Source organism: Halyomorpha halys, unplaced genomic scaffold, assembly GCF_000696795.3.
Source record: "Halyomorpha halys isolate HHAL.00 unplaced genomic scaffold, Hhal_1.1 Scaffold20.1, whole genome shotgun sequence".
Classification (NCBI taxonomy): domain Eukaryota; kingdom Metazoa; phylum Arthropoda; class Insecta; order Hemiptera; family Pentatomidae; genus Halyomorpha; species Halyomorpha halys.
In genome coordinates, this window is record NW_027110474.1 from 1,141,582 (window position 1) to 1,154,369 (window position 12,788).

General features: G+C 31.0%; 2 protein-coding genes across 9 annotated transcripts in view; both read right to left on the reverse strand.

Annotated features, from left to right (window-relative positions):
- Positions 1 to 231: 231 nt before the first annotated feature.
- LOC106681386 (uncharacterized) lies at positions 232 to 8,452 on the reverse strand. 2 transcript variants are annotated; one of them, XM_014421675.3, is made up of 2 exons: positions 8,325 to 8,452; positions 232 to 3,409 (listed from the first exon to the last, which is right to left on the reverse strand). In XM_014421675.3, exons 1-2 carry the CDS (start codon positions 8,351 to 8,353, stop codon positions 238 to 240), a joined length of 3,201 nt encoding a protein of 1,066 aa, XP_014277161.1. In that variant the 5' UTR covers positions 8,354 to 8,452; the 3' UTR covers positions 232 to 237. The 2 variants fall into 2 exon arrangements, with proteins under 2 accessions (XP_014277161.1, XP_066904764.1); XM_067048663.1 differs by having other exon boundaries at positions 8,321 to 8,452.
- A 1,431-nt stretch (positions 8,453 to 9,883) lies between these two features.
- Positions 9,884 to 12,788, reverse strand: part of LOC106681395 (uncharacterized) — a 48,275-nt gene continuing 45,370 nt past the window's right edge. For all 7 annotated transcript variants that reach the window (XM_067048664.1, XM_067048665.1, XM_014421706.3 and 4 more), the window contains one exon: positions 9,884 to 11,951. In XM_067048664.1, coding sequence (XP_066904765.1) covers positions 11,648 to 11,951 — 304 coding nt within the window. In that variant the 3' untranslated portion in view covers positions 9,884 to 11,647. The remainder of the gene's footprint in view (positions 11,952 to 12,788) is intronic.

Below are 12,788 nucleotides of genomic sequence, written 5' to 3' on the forward strand. Positions count from 1 at the left end.
GAAAGATTTACCAAAAATAAATGGATGTTTTTTTTTCTCCATATTTTGTTAATTTGGTCTAATAATTAAAAAAAGTAGCTTGTATTTTTTCTAATGGATTATTATGTCTTATTACTTTCGGTAGATCATACATTTTTGACCCTAGGTCAAGTATTATTTGTAATTTCTATTACTTAGAACCTATTTAAACTTTTATCTTAGCATGCCAGTATTATTATATTCGATAGAATGTACAGATTAAATATTATCCTTTAATATTTTATTTTTTGCATTATTGTAACCTTGACGCCTCTTTCTCTGTTTTTCTGCTAGACTCTCCTTGTCAGGCCTAATGTTAAGAAGTAATAAGGCATCATCACGCGGAACGTTTGCCGAATTGTTTATCTCCAGCTCGGGAAATTTTTCCATATCCACTAGATTCGAACCAGATTTAATGCTATTAGTTGTATTACTGCCTAAGGATGAATATCTGTTGAAGAAAGTATTATCGATATCATCAATTCCTTTTTTAGTTGATTCATTCTGTTTTATAAGTTTGCGTTCCGTACTCGAGATGGCTCGTTTTGAAGAATCTCCTTGCCCTCGTGATTCAAACTCTCTATGAATTAAATCTTGAATAGTTTTTAACTCCTTCAGTTCATTCTCTCTTTTGCTGTCAAATAATAATTCCTCTTCTCGACGCTTATTTTCCAGTAAACACAATCTTTGCAGCTCCATTTCAGTCTCCTTCCTAATTTTGTCTAAAATCATATTGCTTTCCCTGATGCTCTCCATTTGATCTTTTAAACCTTGATTTCTTATGAATCTGTATCTGTCTTTTTGAAAAGGGTCTGTCTTAAGGCTTGTGTGAAGTAAACTATTAGATATCGTAGCTCTTAAATCGTCCAAAATCTTATTTGAATTGAAAGGTAAAATAACACCTGCTTGCTCTTTCTTAGACAATATATGATTATCAATTATTGGTAAATTAATATTCTGCCCATTTCTGTTTATTTTAAAGATATTTCCGCGATCATTAGAATGAAATTCTCTATTTACTTTTTGAAATTCTAGACTTGCTTCTTTTAGTGCTTTCATCATTTCTTTACCGTCAGGAGCAGTCATACCATGCATTAATTGGAATTTAACGAAATCATTCATATCATTTTCTCTTACAACTCTGTTATTATTCGGTTTCGAACCACAGGAACAGTTTGAAGTGGAAGTTTCGACCTTTGAAGTAGTGGGAGGACTGCCTTGTAATTGGTATTCCAGAGCTTGAAGTTCTGGATTTTTAGTGGCATTATTGGACTGTTTGTAGTAAGTTGTTCTGACAGTAGTATTAAAATATCCAGAGATCTCTGGCTGGTTGGATAATTGTTCCCCTGAGCACTTCTCTGGTCCACTTATTCTTGAACAACATTGGGAGAGGTAATTGTTCCCTTCGCATGTTACATTTTTACAAAGCTCTACTAAATTAATTGTTATGTTACCTTTTTCAGAAAGATACGTGTCATTATATTTGACGAAATCGCTATGAAAATTCTTGATGCCAGAATCCGCCTTATCAGCTGTTTGGACACTGTTGTTTTCCGGTAATGTTTCTGGTTCAGGTTTTAAAGACTCCGCAGGTATATAATTCTGCGTGTTCGAATATGCATATGCATTGGTACATAAACATGTATTTTGAGATCGATTGTAAGATTCTACTATTCTTTGGTTTTCTACTAACTCAACGCTTTTCTTATTTGAAGAATCTAATTTTCGGTCAAAAATTATCTGGTCGTAATCAGGGAATTTTCCTAATGGTTTTTGAAATGTTCGGTCAGGTTTAATCTTCAATTCTTTATTTTCCTGATTTTGAATACTTATTTTATTCAATACAGAAGGATTGTTTCTTAGAGATATTTGTCCAATAGGTTGCATATTGCTTGGTGGAGCGATTGTATTCGCCACTATCATGCTATCTTCTTTTGTTTGGCCAGATAGGAATGTTGCTTTATCTTCGTTAGAATCTAAAACATCAATAGGTATTCTATTTGAAATGCTGTTATTCTTATTTATATTATTTTCAATTAGCTGCATTTCGTCATAATTATAACTAGAAATATTATTTAATTGTTGCTTTTCCAGCTCAGAATTCCGTTCATAATCCATAATATGAAATGTCTTCTTTTTTTTTGTTGGTAAAGGTGTGTTAATCACTACAAGTGGAGTTATAGGGATTTCATAAACTGGTAAAAACATCCCAGCGCCAAACATATTCATATAATGGGGGATAGCAGTGCTCACAGTTGCAACAGTTGTACTACCTGCTTGGCTAGATGATGATGTCCCCAGGCTTGATACAGTGCCAGTTGTTTCGCCTGTAACTGAAGCTGTCGTAATTAATCCAGGGGTTGAGCTACTCACAGCTTGCGATTCGGTTGTAGCTGCAGTAGAAGTTGTAATTAGGTCTTGAGTAGAGCCGCTCACAGCTGTTGTTTGTTGACCAGTAGTAGAACCGCTCACAGCTGTTGTTTGTTGACCAGTAGCAGAACCGCTCACAGCTGTTGTTTGTTGACCAGCAGCAGAACCGCTCACAGTTTGCGTTGCTGTTGTATTTTCACTACTGGTTGTATTCCCCATTATTGTAGTACTACCATTATTGCTTGAGACCATTGCAGTATCAGCTTCTCCACTAGCACTTGATGCAGAAGGTGTAGTTGTGCTATCCTCCATCATGCCAAGACAAGTAACTCCAGTCGCTTTGATAAGTGGGACACACTCTGCTGTAACATTATAACATATACAAGTCGTTAGCATTGTAGATTCTGAAGAGTCTATAGACGAAGATTCTGCAGATGTTGGTTCAATAGATGTAGATTCTAAAGATGTAGATGTAGTATTCGAAGGTAAGTTGGAGTCAGTGTTACCACTTATTGCAGATGGATCGACGGTATTATTTACGTTGGGGGTAGTATTTACGTTGGGGGTTGTATTTACGTCGGAGGTAGTATTTCCGTCGGGGGTAGTATTTGCGCTGGCAGTGGTATTTGCCTCAACGGTAGAATTTGCTTCAACGGTAGAATTTGTTTCGCCAGTGACTGATTCGTTCAATATCGGTGGATAAGTTCCGCCCTTTAGTCTTTTTGATTCTGCTTCGTTTCTCCACCATGAGAATAGACTTAATCCACCTCTACTCAAATTCGGCGAATCTTTTTCATCTCTGTAATCATCGTACTCTTGCATCTCTCGTTCTTTACGTTGAAACTTAGTATTTTCCTGTAAGTTAGAATTATCGTCAACGTGTTTATAATCCGAAAGATATTGGATTTCATCTTTATTAAATAAATCTCCTGAATCATAAGGTATTCCCAAGGAATTTACGGTGTCTTCTTCGTGTAACTCAAATTGTTTTGTTATTTCTAGAAGAGTTAACAAAACATACCTGAAATAGGAGAACTTCATTGAAATGAAAAGGAAAACGATTTTAATTCTCTGTAAAGAAACTAGTGTTTCATAGAGGTGCTATCTAAAAAAAATATAAGATAATAATATTATTGAATAACGATTCTATATGATGGCCATAATTACTTTTGGATGTTAATTTACAACTAGAAAGCTCATCAAGAGGTCAGGTTTCTAAGAGAAGAAAATAAGACCTTCTATAGTTGAAAGGATTTACTAATTCATCTATAAATTTGTATATTAAACTTAACTAATGCCCGGAGAATTATTTTTTCAGTATGGCTTATAAGAAGAAGGCATTGATGAGAACATGTGTCATAATACCATCTATAGTCGAGCATGAACATTTGTAAGCATTACTTATGACTAATCAGCAACCAATTGAATTATAACGCCTGTAGTAAAGACTATAGGGTAGAGGAAGGTGATGGAAGAGATTTGAGCATATTAAAGGAATATGAGAAATGGTTTTTATCTTCACCTTAACTTGCTTTGTTGCTTGAAACCTATCGGAGTTCTGGCTGTCTTTGATTAATTAGAACTAATGTTGTATAATATTTTAAGGGCTAACAATTATGAGCAGTTATTTGTGGAACTTGAATGTTGTTATTGCTAAATATTATTGACAATCTCAGTTTAATAAATTAATCATTCTTTAATCTGGCAGGAATGTCCCCTATAGTGTGTCTGGTGAGCATTTATCTCATGTTCTATTTTGTTTTATAATTGGATGTGATGATGACTAAAATCTTTACAATTACTTTCAATGCAATTTGAAATTGAAATTGTAAATTGTAGCTCTTTTCAGAATCCATATTTTGTAAAATATCTAAGATCTTCTAGCCTCCGCTCATGATTTAAAATGAGAAACGCAGGATGAGTCCAGGTGAGCAATATGCTCAAATAAGAAAAAAAATATGTCACGTTAGGAATGTACTGGTGAGAGAAATCTTAGTCTTACCGTTGTGAGGAGGCCGGAACAAAATAAATTGAGTGTAGCTGAGGTGGTAAAAGAGGGAGTAACATAAACAAACTGCAATAACAACATAAACTAAACAGATGAAATACTAGGAAAATGTTGAAGTTTATTTCCCAGTATGAGCAAGTTTATACCTTTCCCGGGTTAAAAATAATTATTGAAATTCCAATGTTTCAATTGGTATATTAATTGCTTAAAAAAAAGTTTTCAGTTTCTCTCATGTTTGTGATAGGTAGTAAAGGAACATTTCTTGGCTCCTGTGACAACTATTGAATGGTTCAGTTTGTATGGACCATATTATGTCATTTCATTAATTATTAGCATTTAAAAATGTACTTATACATATATACATTCCAAGGATCTGGGTTTGAATCTGGCTGGGTATATGATTATTATCTGTTTCAATGTAGGTGTGAGTCAGCCCTGAGGTCTACCCAGCCTCATAAAGTGGGTAACTTTAATTAGGTAAAAAATCTGGCAGTCAAGATTCTGACCTAATCACCTCCTAAATAATTTAATATATACATACTAAAGAGATTGGTGTTAGGAAAAACAACAATGAAAAACTAGCTTCGACTATATGTATATAGTTGAAGTTTGGACTGTTGCCTTGTTCTTACAATATCCTATTCCATAACAAGAGGGTGATTCTCTCTACTATTATGATAATGATAGAAGGTTCCCTTGGATTACTTGCTCTGATAGAAGGCTGATACACCACTATCCTTTTCAAAGCCTGTCCTACACATCTTTTTGTTATTTCATAATCAAACATGCACTAATGCCCTCTCAGATTTATACTGTAACCATCGTTGATACAAGTTCTTTAGTCCTTAAAATACTTCTAGCAGAGATTAATATTCTGGGATAAAGACTTGGCAATATTGTTTTTGTTGAATCTAAAAGTACATAATTCTCAAGGCCTTTGCATTGGTGACAAATATTATAAGAAAAGACTTCGTTCTTCAAATTATTGATTTCCTGATTGTGGTCAATTATCTTTTTCTGGTATTGTAGATAAATATATTTATCTTTACCTGAGATTTCCTAGCCTAGAATTGTGAAAGAAAAATGACATAGTAGAATGAATACTATATGATTATTTTTGAAAGCCAATAGAGATAACCAATATGAAGGAGAACCTGAGAGAGAACACTTCATCATGCTTTTGTTATACTTAAGTAGATATTTTCACTATTCCCATCAACTGAAAAATTTAATTTATTATATACACGCACTTAACACCGTTATTCTGTTAATTGGGTAGGTATTTGTGTAATTTACCTCCATTAACCTTTTGACTCACTTCCAGTTGGTACTCATTTCAGCACAGTTTGGTTTAATCTTTAAATCAATTTCATATAATGTTTTATTTCTTTTACTTTAGCCTAGTGCCATACTGATAATATCACATTTGGAATTGTTCAACTGTCTTCTTTTCAATTAGTTGTAATATATTTTACTCCTTCAACTGGTTAGATTTGGATCTCTTCAGACTTCACTTCAATAACCATATAAACAGTAATGACACAGTAGTAATGTTAAATTAAAATATTGGTGAGTTAATATAAAAAATACAGTTAAGAAGAAGAGTTATCATTCCAATTCCTCTGAGGAATTATGTGCTGTTATTACCCTTTGAGACATTTTTTAAGCGCAAACTGGTAAAACCGTTTTCTTCTAGTCTTAGTTTACTTTCTTTCTTCAACATCTCTCCTGGTGAAGAGATATTCAGCAGTTTGCACAGCATTCATGTCCTTAAAATTCCCAAGGAATAAGGGTTACAAATGAAACCCTGTATCAGCCCATTATAATGATTGGAGCCACACAGAAATAAGTAGTTCCATATAGAATCCCACTGGCCTTCATAAAACATTTCTTTTCTCATATCTTAGTACCTTTACCAGAATAATTTTATTTCACTATGTCAATTAAATTTCTTTTATAAACTTAGTTCTTTAAGCTTTAGCACAATTGCCCTGTTTTGGAAGATAACAAAGTAATTTTTCTTTACGATCAGTTATACCAGGAAGTGATCTGCTAATGACCATAATCAACTGCCAGCTTTTCTCCCAATCCATTCTATATAAAAGAGACCGAGTTTTCCTCAGGTGGATGATTCCCCATCATACATATTACCTCAAAATACTATTGAAGTGATATCGCTACTTGGCTTGAAATATATTTATTTATTTTTAATTACCAAAAAAGTTGATTATTTAAAGGACCTTTTACATTATAATTCTGTAACAATTTTTTTTTCTTCATATTATTGAAACCATGAGAATTTGAGTTCATGAGTTGAACTGTATTGAATATTTATTTGAAAAAGTGTAACTGTACAGAATTTGGAAACATAAAAGCATATTTAAATTAAGATCCTTCTTGTGAAATGGTTGACTACCATAAGTTCAAAATCCACCTCTTTTTTTTAAAAACAATTACCAGATCCAGAGACATGTTTCCAGTAAGGACCCAGGGTTCCATGATCTTTAAAGTCCCCTAACTCTTGTAATAACCTTGTGTAAATGTTATAAGAATTTTTTTAAGTTTTTGTTACTTTTCAAATATTAAACAAAATGATGATTTTAACTATTGTATTGTATATTTTAATAGATAACCCACAATTGTAGAAAATAAATTCTCTAATGTGGAGAAACTCCAAAACTTACATTGCTTGGGACCCCTTGGTTTTTTCCACACAGCCATATATTAATTAACTATATTCTATGAAATCTCTCTAGGAAAGTTTTCCCACTCTCTTTGTTACTGCTATAATTTTTAAGTTAAATTTATCTGATTAACTAATATACCACACCATAACTAGATCTGTACATTTTTGTTTACAGATTTCAAATATGTATGGATAACATATTTTTCCATAGTCTATAAATTTTAACGTACTTTAATAAATAATATTTTGATTTGTACCTAAATATTTGACCAATATTCCTCATTGTTTTTTGTATGCCTTACATTCAAGTTTAATATGTTTAAAGGTCTTGCTATCCCAACAATTTTCATATTGAAAAGTTTTTCCCTTGGTTAAAAACCAACTGAATGAGCTAGAACAGTATATACTATAACAAAGTTGTGAACGGCCTAGCTGGTGGTAACCACCAGCTAGGCCGTTCACAACTTTGATGGGAAATTGCCTAGCAACAGGTGTGAATACAATAAGCACACTCAAGAAATGAGGCATCTCTACAGTTGGAATATCACCAAATGATTTTGTTATAATTCTCTTGGTGGAATGAAATACTGGACCAATAAGAAACTCTTATTTACTTCGGCACATAACTATTCTCATAAAACTATTTCTTAGACGACAAAAAAGACCACATGAAAATAATTACTGACACAATACAGATCAGCTTAATTAATTGGTTGTTGATTAGCTCTCATAAAAGATTAAAAAGAAGTGCATGTTCTAAACATGTAGATTTAATTCAATTTAAACAATTTTTGGACATGACTATTTTTCTTGAAGTAAATAATTTTGGCTCTCTATTTAAAAAAAAAAATATCTTCCAAAAGAAACCATTAAACAATATTTCATTAACTAAGATTTTTACTGAAACATTTAAAATAATTACTAACAAATTATTTTCAAAAATTTACCAAACCTATTAAATGATGAAAATTGATAATAATTTTTAACACTATAATAATGTTTACCATTAACAACTGTTAATAAAAATCATTCCTTATTTTACAAATTAATTCTCACATAGTTTATCAAGATCATTAATAGATTAAAATAGTAGTAATAAACAGTAGTTTTAATTGTTCATTGAACAATAAATTAAAAAAAAAAATTAAAGAGAAAATTCTAAATCATAGACAAGATTTTTCAATAATAGTAAATGAGAGGTGGGGTGTTGAAAGAAAAAATATATTAAAATTACTTACTCACCAGATCCCTATATTCTTACAGTAGGACATCACTAAACACTAAAAAACTTGGCTTAAAAAGCAATCCGCTTTTTAAGCGGGACATGTTAGTAGACTTCTACATGTGTTAACATATCACATATGTTAAAATAGTGCCATTTTTAAAATGATATATTTTTAATTTACTTATTTACAAACTTTGAACTATTTACAGAATAAAAAAAATTTTCAATATTAACTATGGTCTAAAATAGTTGAGTATAAAACATTGTGGCATCAAATAAGGCTCAATTGACTAATTAATAAAAATATTTTTTAACATAACCTTAAAAAATTCTTTTTATTCATCTAAGTAAATATTCAAAACCTCTAACTTGAAAGTTGCAGGGTATAGACCAACAGGTTGCCAAAATCATAAACATGAATTGCTTTGTGAGATGGTCGGGGGCGCAGTCAGTGAAAAACAAATAGGTAAAACTTAATTTGTTTTGCGGCATTTCAGGGCTTCATCAGGGAAACATCCCAGAGATGTCAAGCAAAAGTACTCAACACATGTTTTGATCTTTCCCCAAGGCTTCATGTATCATTAAGAATCTAATCTAGTCAATGTGCAACATCTCTCCAAAATTCTTAAACATTGGATATCTGTCTTAACTGCACTAATTTAGAGAACATAAAGATGTTAAACCTCATATAAATTCCACCATTCTTCCTAGTAGTAGTTACATACATTTCATATTACAATATGATAGTAAAAATGAAATATCAAAGTAGTATACATACAAAACAACTAATTTATGACAAAGTATTTAATATGGATATATATATATATTTTTTCTGTTGGCTCTATAGACCTTCGAACCAGCCTTCCTGCCTTGGGCTACTTCTTTTCAGTTGCTGCATGCAGCTCTTTCGCATCTTTGTTGATTTTGTCAACCCATCTGGTTTTTGGCCTCCAACATGGACTGTTACCTACTATAATGGCATTCATTGTTGTGTAAAGACGTTCTGATGGATTATTTCGAGCCACATGTCCCGCTTACCGTACCCTCCTTGCCTTCATGCCATGAGATGTTGACTGACCAGTCTCTGCAAGCAGTTCACCATTAGTTCTTTTCCCCATGTGTTAAGTCTCTGATCTCAGATCGCTCCTGTAATCTTACAGAGAATTTTCCTTTAAAATCTCTCGATTTTGCTTTCTTGGGTACCTATTAGAGCCCGGGTTTCGCAGATGTATAGAATATAGATATAATAGATCTAAAAATATGGATATATAAAACTATGTGACTACTAGAAAGGATAATGTTGTTTCAGATAGATCGTTCTGAAGATGGTGGAAGAGCTACAAAAGTCGATAAAATAACATTATGTGTATAATGGGAAAGTAGTAGAAAGGATTTTTTCACAAGAAAACTTACATAGAATAAAAAACCTTCTAATTGAAAAATACTGTATAATTTCTTATTTTATTAAAATGAAAATTGAAAAAGAATACCTAAAAGCTAGAATCAAATTTATTAATGGTAAAAAATATTAGATAAGGAGGCAATCTGATCAATAAAAAATGTTATGAAAATACAATACTTTTCATACTTTATTGGTAACTAGATAATGTTAAATATAAATAATTTTAAGTCTCAATAACATTAAACATAAATATTGTTAATAAGATAACATAAATTAAATAAGCACCTTTTACAACAATAAAACACTTTTATAAAAAATAAATACTTTAACCATTATTATACTTTATAATAGTACAGCTAATAATTTTATGGAAGAAAAACTTATGCTTCAATCAAAAAATAAATAAATAAATTTTCATAACTTTACTTATATAACGAATATAAATAGAATGAAAATAGTATAAAAATAAATAATTTAAAGTTTTTTCTTTTAATGGAGCCATTTTTGGCTAAGGAACAAAAAATTGACTTAAGTTAAAAGTCTCTTAATAACCTCAAAAATAATAGATAATATAACATTTTAATCATGGTCCCAAAATAATAGCTCTCACTTAAAACTTAGGTTAAGGCTTCACCAGTATTACATACTCAACGATATACAAACAACAAAGGTCTTCTGATACTACAACAATTAAATAAAGGTATTAATACTTCAATAATTGACCCTAATTAACTATGACAATGTATAAAATACAAAAAGCATTTAAAACATTACAAAAAAAAAAAAATAAAATGATATTACGTAAAGGGCATAGCAGTATACATAGAAATGTAAGCTGAAATTAAGTAATAATACATATAAATAACATAAACAATACATTATTCTTAATAAACAAAGAATTGCCTAAATCCAATTAAAGTCAATACTATTTAAAAAGAATACGATGGAAACGAAATACATCATAATTAACACAATAATTTCCCATGCCTCCTTGCTACACACGAAACTATGTGCATGCATAAAAGTGAAAGGCCTAAAACAATAAATTATGGTAACATAAAATTTTACAAAACTTGTTTTGATTTACTCAAAAAATCATTTAAAAAATTGCAAAAATGCAATAAAAAGATTAAAATAATTTCTTTATCATATAAAGGAAACAAAGGGATTCATATTTGGCATATGTAACATACTAAGGATAACACAGTTTAAAGATTTTAATCTATCAATTCTATTATAAAATACTTACTAAATATTAAATATTGAATAATTGACGAATTAAAAAAAAAAAAAATTAATCCTAAAAATTTACTAGTTTCAATGGAATATTAAAAAATATTATCTATAAAAAATAAATAAGTAATTTTTATTTATGTTTTCTGACAAGTTAGCAAATCAAAAAATATGCCAGCAGCAATTAGGATTGTAACTAATTAATTTATTGTTGGATTCCATTTGTACACTATGACTAACTTAATTTGAGAATCTTTAAAAACTCCTCTAAATAAGAAAGATTTATTACTTTCTTTAAATGTTGCTAACTACCTTTTTAGAGATATGGATGCATTACATAGAAGTAAATATTCATTTTGTAGTAATAAAAGAATGAATGAAAATAAATTAAGTTGGTTGTCTTTTAAAAAATAAAATTATAACCAATTACTCAAATTGTAGAATTAAAAAAAAAAAATTATAAAACTTATATGAATATCATGAAATTAAAACTAATCAAGTTTAGTTAAAAACTCCTTGACTGCTCTTAATCTTCAAATTTAGAGCAAATTAAGTCGAAAAAGATATAAAATTCCATTTACTAGAAATATAAAATAAAAGTACTATCAATACAAGTCAAGAAGAGAGTATCAAGTCTTCTAATTTACTTCACTAGAATTACAATGTTTTGGTGTATCAATACTAAAATTAATTCTGGAAGTAACCTTAGTCATCCTCTTGAGCGGTCGGCATATTAGCAATAATGGACCTCACGACAGCAGCGGCAGTCAGGGAAGCATAAGCCTGCCAGGGGCTGCGGCGGATACCATCCTTATAGTCCGCTGCTCCTCGTACGAGTGCCCACGATAGAGTCCTATTACCAACAATGGATTCTACGACGCAATCAGATTCAAAATCAAGAGCAAGCAGTCCTGCTTTACGACAAAATTCTTCCCTTAATTTGGTATCACGGGAAACATCTCTTCCACTGCCAACAGGACCAACATGTAGTCGAGGTCTTTCTTCAGTCCTAAATTAAAAAACAAAATAGTTTAACAAACGATTTCAAAAGACAGGAAATTAGTATTTACAAAAATTATAGAAACAAAATGATAAATTCCATTAGCCACCACCATAAGCATTGAATTGAATTAACTTTAAATCAATGAGTAAACAGACTTGCGTTAGAATGAGTCGCTAATGACTTATGATGACCAAAAACGATTGATAAAAAAAAATTGATACATTGAAGTTAAAAACAATGAAGGTCTAACATTGATGTTTGTTTATCATCCCTAAGTATGATACAGCTGTAATAAGGGCAGATTGAGGCATCATACATGAGAATAAGTAATTAATATCTAAAGGGCCAGAGCTTTTGAAAGAGCGGATGACCCATCCTACATATCTGATTAAATCACATTATTGTCAGCTTTGGGCATGACATTAATAAAATACTATAAAACTTATAAAGTAACTATTATCTAGCTATGATACCGGCACAAGTAGAATATCTTTTTTTGAAGGGGCCCAGTAAGAAAAGGGGCACGTTTCTATTCAACTGTAAGCCAGGGCTCTTGCTGTCACTGTCTTATAATCAGTGCTTACAGGAGTAACTGCAATGCAAGACTTATAGAGGAATCTGTTAGTGAAGTTTGATTTAAATAAAATGAGATTACATCAGTTCTTATTCATGTCTCACATGTTCTTTGTTGTTTAACATTACAGTTAAGAATCTGCTGACTGTCAATCTTGTATTTGACTGGTCTGAATCATCAAAATACAAAGAAAAAAGAAAAATTCATCCAAAAAATTTGACATCATATGTAAAATTATTATAATATAAGAAGATGGTCAGGGTTGCAAT